The 14784-nt window shown below is 33.6% G+C and overlaps 1 protein-coding gene across 1 annotated transcript; it reads right to left on the bottom strand.

Moving 5' to 3' along the window:
• Positions 1-13159: 13159 nt before the first annotated feature.
• Positions 13160-13967, bottom strand: LOC134241146 (uncharacterized). Its single transcript, XM_062723229.1, has 2 exons — positions 13481-13967; positions 13160-13203 (listed from the first exon to the last, which is right to left on the bottom strand). The coding sequence occupies exons 1-2, from the start codon at positions 13965-13967 to the stop codon at positions 13160-13162; spliced, it is 531 nt and encodes a 176-aa protein (XP_062579213.1).
• Between the last annotated feature and the right edge of the window lie 817 nt (positions 13968-14784).

Here is a 14784-nt window from a genome sequence, read left to right on the forward strand (position 1 = left end):
CAATTGGAATTTTTTTTTTTGGAAGGATTTGTTGTAATGAAAGACATGAATTTACTCTTTTTTCATGTTATTTTTCTTTCATACTGTATAGCAGGTTTCTTAATTAAGAGTGTGAAACATTTGACGGTCATTTCCTCACAAAGGGTTCATGTATACAAGTTTTTTTCACCAAACATGGAGTTCAAACCATTTGTGTAATTTTAAATCAGTTAAAAAATATTAAAGGAGAATGCTTGAGAAACCTTGTTTAAATTTTATGATTATTTGTACGGTTTAAAACCTGCGAAAATTGTTGATTTCGAGCTTAATCTTTAAGGATATTGTTGTTTTTTCTATACATGTATATTGTTTGCTATTAGATGTTCTTATGTTTCTTGACAAGTTTTATTATATTGCATTGAGTCCCATTTTATGAACAATTTGCACATAAAGCATGCAGATAGACAATGTAGATCATGTAAATACAAGCAGAGTTACTAGCTCCACCCTCTGCAATTTGATTGCAAGGCAGTTTGTTAAGTCTTCTGCCTAATACCATGTACATGTTATTAAAATTTTCAACTAATTAGCATCCAGGAAGACAGCCAACTAACAAAATGGATGGAGGATAGTCCAGAATCTTACTTAATGTGAAAAGAATCAGCTAGTTTGGTGAGGTGCATCTTATATTATACAATTATTGCTGTTTTTGAGGTCAAAACAGTGATTTAGCCATCTGAGGAGTAAAATATTCATCGAGCCAGAAGGGTGTTTTATTGTATGAATCACTGATAAACTTATATACAGTTAATCACTTGTTTGAGTTTAATCAAGTCCTAGCCAAATACAAGAGAGAAGTCGAATTAAAATGTTAATAAACCTTACCAGTCGTATCAATTTGAAATGTTTTTTATCAATTTTAGTTGCTATGAAAAAAATATATAATGTCAGTCTTTTTTATAGGATAGATTTTGAAAGGAATGAGTATTATCAGGGAAACTGACCGCCAAAAAGTAAAAATTGTTCAGTAAAAGTGTTGGAGGGAGGTCCCTGCATCCCCTCTTACCAGCCTCACCCGAAAATATATATTCGCTTATGTTTTGTTCACATTAAAAAAAGTCATAGTCGTTTAAATAGCCTTCCGAAACAAACAATTTGGATCAATTTGGAATTCCCGATCTATTTTTAGATCAATGTAGAGGAAATAAATCCTTGTATTCACCAGGAACGTCATGTGCAGGTCAATACAACGTAGTATTTTTCTAACATAGTTGGATCTCAGCCAATCAGAGAGAGGGGAATTATTCAATCATATAATAACATATCATATACCTAGTAGTGTATCAGCCCTGATACAGGCGATTTTCAAACTAGGCGAGACAGCGCCTGGGAAGTAGGGCTGTCTCGCCATCGGGGCTGAGCTATCTCTGTCTCGGCCCGTCGTCAAGGGGCTGTCTCGCCCTCAAATTTAAAATCATTGTTTCTGTTTAATTAGCGTGAATAAAGAGTCAAATTCATATTCAAGTATTAAAGAGAAACAATATTTTTCTACAAAATTAACCTGATTTTATAAATATTATTTATTTATACTAGAATTCTGAGAAAATTGTTTTGAAAAGTGCGCCAAATGATAGCACTTGTGACGTAAGAGAGGTAACTTTTGTTTACTTCTAGGACAGCAACAAATAATATTTTGAAAAAAAAAAAACTGGACGTTTATTTGCTTTGACAGTAAGACAATACCAAGTTTTAATTTAATGTGTCATTTTTTATTAAATATTTTTCGTAAACAAAACAAATAGTTACTATTAATCTCAGACTTACAAATTGTAATGTTTCGTTGAAGAAGTTGTAACCCCGGTTCGATACAAAGTGAAACTAGAATATTTTTAAGTTTGGGACCTTTTTTAAAAATATTTGTTAGGCCTTATCTAATGTGCTTCAAAACGAAATGTTTCAAAACACCAGGGCTATTCTCTTTAATTTTTACATTCGAAAAATATCTGAATATTTGTTCTTTTCTTTGGTTTTAGCCCTCCGGGCTTGGGCCGGTGCGTACAGTGTACCAACCGCTCGGGGTGATACCAGGGCCGAGATCAAAACAACAGTGTGATAATCTATATTTCACTTAGTCAAATTATATAATTTAAAACGTCAAGCATTGATGGATTTTGTGTGTAACAGGTGATTAACAAATGAATATAATTCTTAATATAATAAATATAATGTTTGGGTTGCATTATACATTAATGTAATGTTATATTTTTCTTTTTTTTTTTTACAGCTGATTTATAAGATTGATATAGAGAGGATGTTTAAAGAGTTTCTGCCAAAATAAATTTTGGTAAGGTTATGATACACTTAAGTGTATGTATAATACATGTTATCTGAACTATTTTCTTCATTATTTGAACAGAGAAACTTTTTCTTGCTTACATATTCCAACTTCTAAATTGCTTATAGTATGACCTCAAATTAGAAAGGGCTTCTAATATACAAAATGTTAAATACCGTTTGTTATCAGCTCACCTGAGCCGAAGGCTCAAGTGAGCTTTTCTGATCAAAATTTGTCCGTTTGTCCGTTGTCTGTTGTTGGCGTCGTTGTTGTTGTCGTTTTTGTAAACTTTTCACATTTTCATTTTCTTTCTTAAGAACCACAGGACCAATTCAACTAAACTTTCTACAAATTATTATTGGGTAAAGGGGTTTGAAGTTTGTTCAAATGAAGGGCCACACCCTCTTCCAAGGGGAGATAATTATGAATTAGTGAAAAATTGATGGCATTTAAAACAAGAATTCTTCTCAAGAAGCACTGGTCCAGGAAAGATGAAACATATGGAATCATCCTCAGGTAGATTTAAGTTTGTAAAAATCATGACCCCAGGGCAAGAGTTGGGCCACAATGGCCGAACAAAGTTTTACGTAGGAATATATAGGGAAAATCTTCTCAAGAACCATTGGGCCAGGAAAGATGAAACTCACGTTGAATCATCCTCAGATAGTGTACATTCAAGCTCAAAAAAATGACCTCCGGGGCAAGGGAGGGGCCACAATGACCGATCAAAGTTTTGCATACTGTAAATCACTTATTCGCGAGAACTTTATTTTGGCGTAATTACGCGAGGCAAAGCATTCGCAAAAATTCATTTCTCGCGAATAAAAGTATTCCTTACGATTATATAGAGGAATAACAAAGGAGGAATTACAAAGAGTCAATAACAATCGCGCGAAAATAAGATGTCGCGAAAATTTAGGAATATTTAGGAAAAATCTTAAATAATCTTCTCAAAAACCATTGGAACAGGAAAGATAAAACTCATGTTGAATCATCCTCAGATAGTGTACATTCAAGTTTGTTCTAATCATGACCCCCGGGCAAGGGTGGGGCCATAATGGCCGATCAAATTTTTACATAGGAATTTATTTATAGGAAAAATCTTTAAAAATCATCTTCTGAAGAACCATTGGCACAGGAAAGTTGAAACTCATGTTGAATCATCCTTAGATAGTGTACATTCAAGTTTGTTCAAATCATGGCCCCGGAGGGTGGGGCTACAATGGCAGATCAGAATTTTACTTTGGAATATATAGGAAAAATCTTTTAAAATCTTTTTTTCAAGTACTTCAAAGCTATGATTAGTGATATTTTTATGGAAGCATCCTCAGATACTGTAGATTTTAGTTTGTTCAATTATTTTTCGATATTTATATGGAAGCATTCTCAGGTAGTGTAGAATTAAATTTGTTCAAATCATAACCTTTAAGGGTAGGGAAGGGTCTTAATGGTGGATCAAAGTTTTACATGGGAAAATAAAGGGGGAAAATGTCAATAAAAGAAAAGCTATGTTTAAATGTATAATAAATGGATTTTAAACGATTTTAAATATTTAAAACTAGTTAAAACGGATTACTAGATAACAGTAAAAGAGACATGAATCAAATTCCCAAGACTGAAAACATGTAAGGAGACCGTCATTTTGCACATTAAAAGAGATTGAAGAGTTATCTGCCCGTGATCAATAGAAGAAAAGTTTTGATTTCTCAAAATTTCGGCAGTAAATAATTCATTTTATTTCATATTTTAATAAAGGAAGAGTTTATTCATACTTTAACCAAGAGATTTATTTGAAATTCAAATTACTTTTAACAATATCTCTCAAAAACATGAGCTGTCCATAGACTTCAATGTAAAATTCAATGTGAAATTAATTGTGCAATAATCAAAAATTTGTAAATTCCTTTGGTGGAGCATTTTTATGTGATAATTTCTTTAAAGGGTTACCATTATAAAAAATATCGGACCATCCATAGATTAGGTACATAATATGGCCGTTATACATTGAATACTATAAGTCATATTGACATGTAAGCATCCTCATGTACTGAAGATTTTTTTTTTTTTTTGTTATAAAAAATGATACTTTAAACCAACTTTTACTAGTACTCGAGACGACTTTATTTCGCGATTTAGCAGGGTTGAACTCGTTCGAGACGATTAATTTTCATGACAAAGCTTTATTTTTTGGTCACTTGAGTAACTAAGGTGACCTATTGCTATCCGTTTTCGTCCGTCGTCGTGTGTCGTGCGTTAACATTTGAACATTTTCAGTATCTTCTCTGAAACCACTTAACCAATTTGGTATACAGCATCTATGGATTCAGGGGAACAAAAATTGTGAATTTTATGGTCCCCGCCCCCTGGGGCCTGTGGGATGGGGCAAAAACCTCTTAAATTATTGCAATCTTTAAAAATTTTCTTCTTTACTGACAATGGTCCAAATATATTTAAATTTATGATGAAGAAAGGTGCACATAGCAAAATAGTTATTTTTTATGCCCCCCCCCCCTTCCCTTGGTCGGGGGTGAGGGGGGGTACAAATTCTGAAAATAAATTAATGTTTTGAAATCTGATCTTTGATGTTAATCAACCATTTTATGATAAAATTTGCAAAATTTTGAAATATGTGGCCCCTTTTGGATGAGGTGCACAACTGGTTATAAAGTGGAAGTGCATTTTCTCTTAATGTTACTCTGATCTTATCTCTTAAGAGTCAGTCCGCGAAACCATGCAGAACTGTCCAAATCGAAGGTTGTCATATCTTAATGAAATTTGGTGGGTAGTTAGACTTAATAATATGTTATTAAAAATGACCAAAAAAATTCCAATCATTTAACATGGCAGACGTAGGCAGCGCAACCTCCTTTTTGCACTTTTGAGTGTAATGCACTTAAAAAATTCAAGAACAAATGGTAAAATTCACATGTGATTTATTTTACTCAAAATTAAACTTGCATTTCCATTAAGGTATTTTTAAGTAACATAAGACTATGCTCTTTCAAAATTGACATATATCATAATCAAATGTGCAATATATCAAAGGCAGACAACTCTTGAAAATTGGCATGTTGCCAATTTTCAAGAATTGCCAAAAGTATTACAAATTTAATGCCCCAAATCTTCCAAGAACAATCTTTGAAATTAATTTTTTCGATTTTATTGTACAAATGTAACTCTATATTATCTTTGCAAAATATTGAGCTTGGGAAATAATAAATAGTTGAGATATGGGGATTTACAAATTGCCAATTTTAAAAAAATTGCTAAACTCAAATGGATTACAAAGTCAAATATAGTACTTTAAATTTTAAACAATTGTTGTTAGATATTGGAACATGTTACAATTTTCTTTGAAATAATAATTAAGATTGAAAAATATTAAAATTAAAAATTAAATTAAACTAAATTGTCAGAAATTATCCCTTATATGAGGGTTAGCGTTTTGCCTAGAAATGAAAAAAGCATAATAAATTGCAGTTGCTTGCTTTCAATTTTTCAACAATCATATGAATGTTCATGTTCCTTACATTTTGTAAGTTATTTTCTTTTTAATAAATAAAAGGGAAATTACAAGTCTTTAAATTCAAACAGACTCTATTATAGTATTAATCATATAAATTTTGAGACTTGAACATATAAAATTTGAGCCTTCAGTAAGTTGTTTGCTTTCTGCCAATTTGAAATTGGTACAATTTTATAAAAATACTGACAGGAGATGTTATACAAAATACTCCATAAAGGAGTTTAAGAAAATGAAAGATGCTGGAGTTTACTCTTATCCCACCTCCCAAATCAAACAATTGTCTTCTTTTTTCGCTTGGCAAATTCTTTTCAGGTAAGTTTAATTTTAACCCCCCCCCCCGACTCTTTCAAATCGTTTCTTCATTTCTGCGTACGTCACTGCTACGACTACAATTTTCGTGAATAAGAGGTTAATGAACACGAATAAATCAACTTGAATTAAAGAATGGGGGATTAAATTTATTAAATATATATTGTTTATACATTTGTGTATTTAAAGTGATTTAATCTAAAATAAAAACATATAATATAATACGTTTTCCGTTCCGTTTTCCGTTCCTCGTTTTAGCAACACCCCTCCTGAACCCTTATCATTTTTCATTATTTAATCCATATCAATATTAGTATGTTAATTGTGGGGAGGTGAATGGGGTTAAACGATTGTGTACTAGATACCCTCGTATATTTAATATCCTGACCTTGATTGAATGACACGCCCCCTCCCGAACTGTTTTTAGTGGATACATATAACATTTAAAAAAAAAACAATTTATCTCCCTCTGCAATGGTATTAATAATACTATTATGGTTATTCAGAAAAAGTATCAAATATTAATTTACAAAGCCTTATACAATTTTATAAATAATGTTTTAAAAATAAATCTGACAAAATTAGATAGCCCCCCCCCCCCAATTTGAATGAATATGAAATGAATCCAGTCTTTTATCATGTTTATAGCTGGTTTTAAATTTTTACCACTTTTTACTGAACACTGGCAAAATTTTGGCTGCAGTAACGACTCATATTTTCTTTGGGGGAATGGGGGTAGTACCTTCCCTCCCCCCAATAATTATGCCAATATTTATCGTGGAGGGTCCTATATCGGTGGGATACCTAATCGGTGGCATCTCCTTTTGAGCTGATGATTTTTAATTGGAGATCTGACTTTATCAATATATGAATGTTACGTAACACAGTAGTTTAAAGTATGTAATGTAAAATTAAATATTCCCAGGAATGACGGTGTTTGATTTACTCAAAAAAAAAAAATAAATTTATGAAACGTAAACAATTTACATGTAGATTGAAATTACAAATTATTTTTGAATTTGTTGAGAGTATGCAATCAAAAATCTGTTTGTATTCTTATATTTTCTCAACTGATGACACAACAAGTTGCTAAGACACTAGCTAAGAAAACTACGTACGTTTATATTGAAAATATATGATTTTAGTTAGTCAGTCCTCCATGATTTTACCCCTCGCTTATTTCATTATTACATGTTTCATATGTGTTTTTCTTATTTCTTTTCCTTGTCATATTGTAGTTATGAATATCATATACTTGTACCTCTGACCTGAATTTATATGTTGTAAATATTCTTCATTGTCCTCATGTACCTGAAATGGTTTGAGTGAGTAAAATGATCTTGAACTTGAACGGGCCAGGTGCTTAAACAAAATATCAAATGTATATTTTGATTAAAAATATTCTGTTATTATTGATTTAATTTCCTATTTAATATTGTACTTGTAAGGAAAAATTTTATAACTGTTAATTACCATGAAATAAATGTAGATTCCCCAAGGACAGAACCCTATAGAAAACATAGCTACTACATGTATATGTCCCAAATAAAAAAAAAACATCTGATGACCTTTTATTTTTTTTTTACTTTCTATGGAATTCTTGGTACATGTAGTTGATAATGTAAGTTGTCCCCCCTCCCCCACACTGAAATTGCTTCCTATGGGCCTGCTATTTGTTTATTCAAGCTAAGTTGTTGTTTCTTTCTTACATTCAAATATCTTAAAATAAGTTTTCCCTCTTTCAAAGTGCAATAATGCTCTACAACAACTCCCTAGGTGAAGAAAAAATGATCATACATGACTTTCTTCTTTCCATATTGACAAATCTGTCACTTTTTACCCAATATTACTAAAGAGTTCCAACAAGGGGAGATAACAATTTAACTCCAGCAAATTAGTAACAAGGGGCTAAAATAAGCTAAAGAAAGTTATATGAAGTATCCAAATCAGTTATTTCTCTTCTAAAAAATATATTAGATTAAGAATCTTCTCTTATTCATTAAGATATCATAGAAATAATCAAAAAATATGGTAAAAGACTGTTACAATAGTCGTAATATTGACATTGAGGCTGTTTCTGCATTCTATATTTTGTTAAACTTTGACACTGACTCGAAATTAAAATTAAACAATTTATTTTTTCGTCTTGTATACAATTTACTATTTTTCATTGAGACCGCTTCTCCGAATTATCGTAAGACAGTAGATGATAATTATTTTAATAGCATATACATGTAGGCAACATGATTAATTGTAAATCAATTATCACCTAGTAGTATAAGTGTCACCTGAATAAACATCCCGTTTCTCGAGAACCGCGTCTTCTGCCTGGGGCCATTTAAATGTCCAGGTGAAGTCGCTAATTATGTAACATTGTAAACACATAGCTACTTCGAGGTTTCAAGGGTAAATTCCAATAGAATATGCATAGCGGGACTGCATTTTGACTTCGAGGGATCAAGGGTTACAAGAGATCGAGAGTTCGAGAAATCAAGAGTAAATTTGCTTAGTTATATAGGGGAAAAATCGGGACCGGAGACTCATTTCGAGCGATCAAGAACTTCGAGAGATCGAAGTTCGAGCCATCAAGAGTTACCTGTATTTAAAATGATTATGTGAAATTGAAGCAAAATATGGTATTTCAAAGTTAATTTACAACATGTAGATATTATTTCCCAAGCTCAATATTAATACAAATTAGACCTTAGATCATTCTTAAAGTAACAGTTAATTTAATTTAATTTCAACCTTGGTCTTGAGAGAAACGAGCATCTAAAAATGGCTAAAAAAATCAAAATCATTTATTTAGGATCTATAAATAGATGTGTTTAAAATAAAATATTAATTTGAAATAAGTTTTTCCTCGTTAATTGTGTTAATTGGACTATGATTTTGAAAATAAAACAAAATTTGAAAATAAACTGATGACAAAAGGTAACTTTTTGACTTGATCAATTTGTAAACATTTTCCATTAAATTTTGTGTGATTTTCGACAAATATGCAAATGAGCTGTTACTTAAAATAAATGCAGGGTCTGACATTTTTTGTGGATATTCTGTCTTCTTCCTTTATGTAGAAATTTTAAGCCACTAAAAACTCCCAAGTTGCAACCTTCCATTTGGACCATTTTTAGCTCACCTGAGCCGAAGGCTCAAGTGAGCTTTTCTGATCGAAATTTGTCCGTTGTCTGTCGTCGTCGTCGTCGTCGTTGTAGTTGTTGTAGTCGTCGTTGTTGTCGTAAACTTTTTACATTTTCATCTTCTTCTCAAGAACCACTGGGCCATTTTCAACCAAACTTGCTAAAAAGTATCCTTGGGTAAAGGGGATTCAAGTTTGTTCAAATGAAGGGCCACGCCCTTTTCCAAGGGGAGATAATTATGAATTAGAGAAAAATTAATGGCATTTTTAAAAAATCTTCTCAAGAACCACTGAGCCAGTAAAGATGAAACTCATGTGGAATCATACTCAGGTAGTGTAGATTCAAGTTTGTTCAAATCATGACCCCTGGGGGTAGGGTGGGGCTAAAATGGCCGATCAAAGTTTTACATAGGAATATATAGGAAAAATCTTTAAAAAATCTTCTTTTCAAGAACCACTGGGCCAGGAAAGATGAAACTCATGTGGAATCATCCTCAGGTAGTGTAGATTCAAGTTTGTTCAAATCATGACCCCCGGGGGTAGGGTGGGGCCAAAGCAGCCAATCAAAGTTTTACATAGAAAATATATAGGAAAAATCTTTTAAAATCTTCTTCTCAAGAACCACAGGGCCAGGAAGGATGAAACTCATGTGGAATCATCCTCAGGTAGTTTACCGTATATACTCGCCTATAAGTCGGTATTTTGGGAGTTAAATTTTAGTCCAAAAGTCTATGTCCGACTTCTAGGCGAGTCATTAAAAGACAGAATTTTTTCTAGATGGCGAATCATAGTATTCTTTAAACATTTTCAACAGCTATCGTTGAACAAAGAATGGATACATTATATCATTTATGTATTATAAGATTATACATAAATTACATGTATTTTTTATACATGTATTTAATTAAAAAAAATATTTTTAATCTTAAGAGGGCAGAATCTATTTTCTATGATTCAAAGTAAAATATCGACTTCATTTCTCAAAATATTAATTGAAATCAGGGTAAAACACCAGAGCATTTATTAAAAATTGTCATCTGATGCTGGAAAAAAATTGTAGCCCAACCGACTTATAAGCGGGTCAATGGCAAATCCCTGCCAAATCACCTCAAAAAATACAACCGACTTATAGGCGGACCGACTTATAGGCGAGTATATACGGTAGATTCAAGTTTATTAAAATCATGACCCCCGGGGGTAGGGTGGGGCCAAAATGGCAAAGTTTTGCATAGAAATATAAAGGAAAAATCTTCTTCTCAAGAACCATTGAGACAGTAAAGATAAAACCCATTTGAAATCATCCCCAGGTAATGTAGATTCAAATTTGTTCAAATCATGACCCCGGGGGTAGGGTGGGGCCAAATGGCCGACTAAAATTTTACATAGGAATATATAGGGAAACCTTTTAAAATCTTCTTTTCAAGTACTTCAAAGCCATGCTTAGTGATGTTTATAGGGAATCATCCTCAGGTAGTGTAGATTCTAGTTTGTTCAAATCATGACCCCCCGGGGGGTTAAAATTCAAGCCCCCCCCCCAGTAAATTTTCAGTTCTGATCTGATATGTGCTTTTCCTAGCCAATTGCTCAGGTGAGCGATGTGGCCCCTGGGCCTCTTGTTTGAAAATTGCATGGTTTTCTCGCGGATTGGCTCTTAAGTAAATAGAGTAAGCATGCTAAGTCTATAATTATGATAAGCAATGGTACCTCTTTCAAAATTGTGAATTGCGAATTTCATGGCCTCTGGTTTAAAACACGAACCAGATTTAATTGTTTCAAAGTTGTTGCACAATACTCAGGTGACCTATAAGGCCCGTGGGCCTCTTGTTCGATCTGTTGTTAAAAGAAACAGAGACTTTAAGGATTAGTTCACGGCGAGAAATATTCACGATGATGAGGCTCTCGCGAAAATTTCTGGTATAAACCAGACATTCATTGTTCCAAGTTGTGTCTTAAATGGTTGCATTTGCAACCAAAAATTAAGTAATGTAATACTAGCATGCTGTAGTCTACAACAAGTGCACAACATGTGTACAGTACACGCTAGGATTTAAGTGATTTGAATTGTTTTATTGAAAGATTAGTAATTGCTAACGTTTAAATGATACACAATCAATAATTAATGCATAATGGGAAGCAGAGCGACAACATGTGATGCGTGGCGAAAGATCATGAATACATGGCGGTACCAATGGCCTAGGGAAAACACTGGGTGGGAAGAGAACTGAAAATTACTATAAATACACAAAATAAGACCAATGTTTGATAACTCCAACCAACCCATCTAAATTTTCCATGCTCAAATGGGTTGTTTTTTTTAATGCATATAGTTCCTTCTGTGTATTCCTCTATACAGTGACAAGGTTTTATGTTTTTATAGGTATTGAATGTTTTAGATTTCAAGTGGATTTCATATGAAAGGAATACTGTATATACTCGCCAATGAGTAAGATTTTGGGAGTTAAATTTTAGTCCAAAACTCTATGTCCGACTTATGGGCAAGATATAAAATGATTGGTATTTTAGAAGGCCAAGCCTTCTAACAAAAGCTTCAAAAATACAACCTACATATAGGTGGACCGAAGTATGGGCAGTTCTACCATTATCTACCATTACTCCTCGGATTATTGCCGAGATCAAAGAAATGCCGCGGACATTATTCTCCAATAAATCACGGACGTCATCACATAATTATCAGATCAAAAACAGTATCAAACCTGAACAATTCAATTGCATGTTTGACGGTAGAATGATATACTTGTTTAGACCATATTGATGTTTCGTCTTTTGCAGTATAAACACTGTAAATTGCATAAACTTGCTGATGAATGTCGGATTTTATTGCTAAAAGAGGCCATTCCACGGACCTCCCTACATATCTAAACAACGTGAAACTAGTCCAATAAAGCAGTAAAACAGGAACGTTGAAATTGTTATTGTATATTCATTAAAATTAATGAATTAATTATTACAAAAAAAATCTAATATAACACGGCTATTTTTAATGGAGCGAAAGCTCAAATCGTCTGCATTCCGTACACAGGTTAGCAAAACAAATTTTCCCTCTGGTGTTGAATGGAACAAGCGTAATCGAGACATGGTGACCTAATTCGAATAGAAATAAAGCCGTTGTTGTTGTGAATGATGCAGAATAACCTCCTCAGTCTCGTAATGTAGTTTGAAATATGAAAGTCTCGGCTTTTATCTTTCAAACAACATTTCTCGACCTCGGAGGTTATCCTGCAACATTCATGAAACGCGGACTTTATTTATTAAGTATTTACGGTAATTTCAGTTTTACAGTCTAGCACTTGTTATTTCAAGGCATGTTAGCATTTGATCTCCTCACAGAGTATTATTTCATATTACAACATGCATAAGTTTATTCATATAACAACTTAATCATGTCAACTACAGATTTTTTCAGATGAAACAGTATTTTAATGATATTTTTAATGAAGTTTTTAAATACACATGATGCAACTAATTAAAAAGCATCGTCTTTTGATACAATGCGTAGTGGCTTTCAAATTACATTGAACTGTGTCATATATGTTTTATTTAATCAATACACAGTCCTAAAATCAACACATGTATTTGATTTTCATGACTTGTCTGCTTCCCCATTGAGCAACAAACAGATAGTCGTTTGTATCTGTATACAGTCCATGGGGAACACTAAGTCCACAGACTATGTAACGGACGAACTGTCCATCTTGGTCTATGATGTGGACACAGTCATTGTTATAATCAGCTGTAAGGATGTGACTCTGACTGTCTGTGGTGATTCCTCGTGAATTGAATGGTTGGTTCTTTGGAGCAGGAGTATGTCCAGTGTACCTGAATCTTAGTTTCCCGGCCTGATTGACCACCACTACTGCTCCAGCTCCACTGTCAGACACACAGATATCCAGGTTCCTGTTCTCAGTTATGTATCTGTTATAACTATCAAAGGAATAGAGAGGTTTACCTTTTTCATCAAACTGAATGGTTTGTTTTTCTGTGGAGCCAGAGTAATGGACAACTTTTGTTTGTTTGTTATCATCACTGATCATGATAACCAGGAGGTCACCAGAGGAGGTACTACATACACCGCGAGGTCTCCAGTTCTGTAGTCTGACCAACTTCTCTATCTTCTGATTCTTCACAATGTTCACAGTTCTATCATTGTCATCAGTATAAACTAGATCTCCACTTTTTGTCACTTCTATGTCACATGGTCTGTTCCCTGACTTGGTTGTGATTGACTTGAGTAGTGATCCCTGATTGATGCTGTAGAGTTCCATGGTGCTGTCACCTCCACTTGTCCAGATTTCTTTATCACCCAGACAGGCCACATTATAAAGGTAACCTCTGTACCCAGTGCCTATGGTGGTGACAGTCTCTGGTTCATCAAGCAGTTGTTTTACTGGAGGAGAGGATCCAGCTTCTGATGATTTCTGTGTTGTCTTCATGCTGTAGCCATGTTTTTCTGATGTTAAAGAACTTGTTGATAAGGTTCCAAACAGTTTACATAGCTCCTCTTTGATATTTCCTGGAATGAATTTGGGTAAGGATAGCATAATTTTGGGTGGAAGATTTCTGTATCTATGTACATTAGATGTTACACTAAACAGTTTTGACAAGTCATTAGTGTCTATTGCTATTTCAACTGATTTGATTTCATCCTTGATGTCAGACATTGTCTTGTTTATTTCATCCAGATGTTTCTGTAGAGTTTGTAACTGCGTGTTTTTCATCTCATCAACTTTAGCTTTAAGTTTCTGGACAAGTTTGTCAATTTCTCTGTGCCAGTCCTCTCCATGTTTTGTTATGGCTGTTGAGAGATCTCCGTATTCCTTTTCTAACTGACTCATTCTGTTTTGTACATCAGAGGCAATGTCCTGGTAGGTGGGATAAATTTTCTCCTTTAATTCAGTTTGTTCTTTGATTATTTTGTCTTTTTTATTGTCCACGACTTGTACGATTTCTGATAACATATGACCAAGGTGTTGATCAGATGCTAGACACTTTGAACAAACAGGAATGTCACACTGATTACAGTGCAATGTACATTTTTCTTTGCTATGAGTTGTGCATCCAGGGTAAAGGAAAGTGGATTTCCTGGCCTGAAATTTGACAACTTTGTGATCCTTGGATTCATCTGTTGAGATGTGTTCTCCAACACAGGCCTTACACAGATTGACAAGACATGTATCACAGTGCATCTGTACCACAGCGGTCTCACACAGGTCACATCGCAATACGTCCTGGGCACTGGTACGGGGGTCCATGGTTAAACTATTGACTCTAGAGTAAAGATTTAATTAGGCTTAGAAATGGAGCTAAGATTTTGGAAAAAAAAACATCATATATTTCAATTGTTTCTTTCAGAGGGGCATTTATTTGCTAAATTATATGTTTGATTACAGAGTTTTAAATAAAATAATATATTATTTTGTTTCACCCACAGTAAAATTTAAAGTCCATGGGTTCATGCCCCAGAGTGGGGTTTGACCT

The sequence above is a fragment of the Saccostrea cucullata genome, unplaced genomic scaffold (genome assembly GCF_032062105.1).
Source record: "Saccostrea cucullata isolate Sc308-1 unplaced genomic scaffold, CSIRO_AGI_Scuc_v1 ctg3033, whole genome shotgun sequence".
Lineage (NCBI taxonomy): Eukaryota > Metazoa > Mollusca > Bivalvia > Ostreida > Ostreidae > Saccostrea > Saccostrea cuccullata.

Excerpts from the sequence above, each read along its gene's own strand:
- LOC134241146 (XM_062723229.1), bottom strand. The coding sequence starts at position 13,967 with ATGTCTGACATCAAGGATGAAATCAAATCAGTTGAAATAGCAATAGAC. Across the intron at positions 13,204-13,480 it reads TGACATAGAAGTGACAAAAA|GAACCTGGATATCTGTGTGT; the intron begins GTGGAGATCTAG and ends AACTGAGAACAG.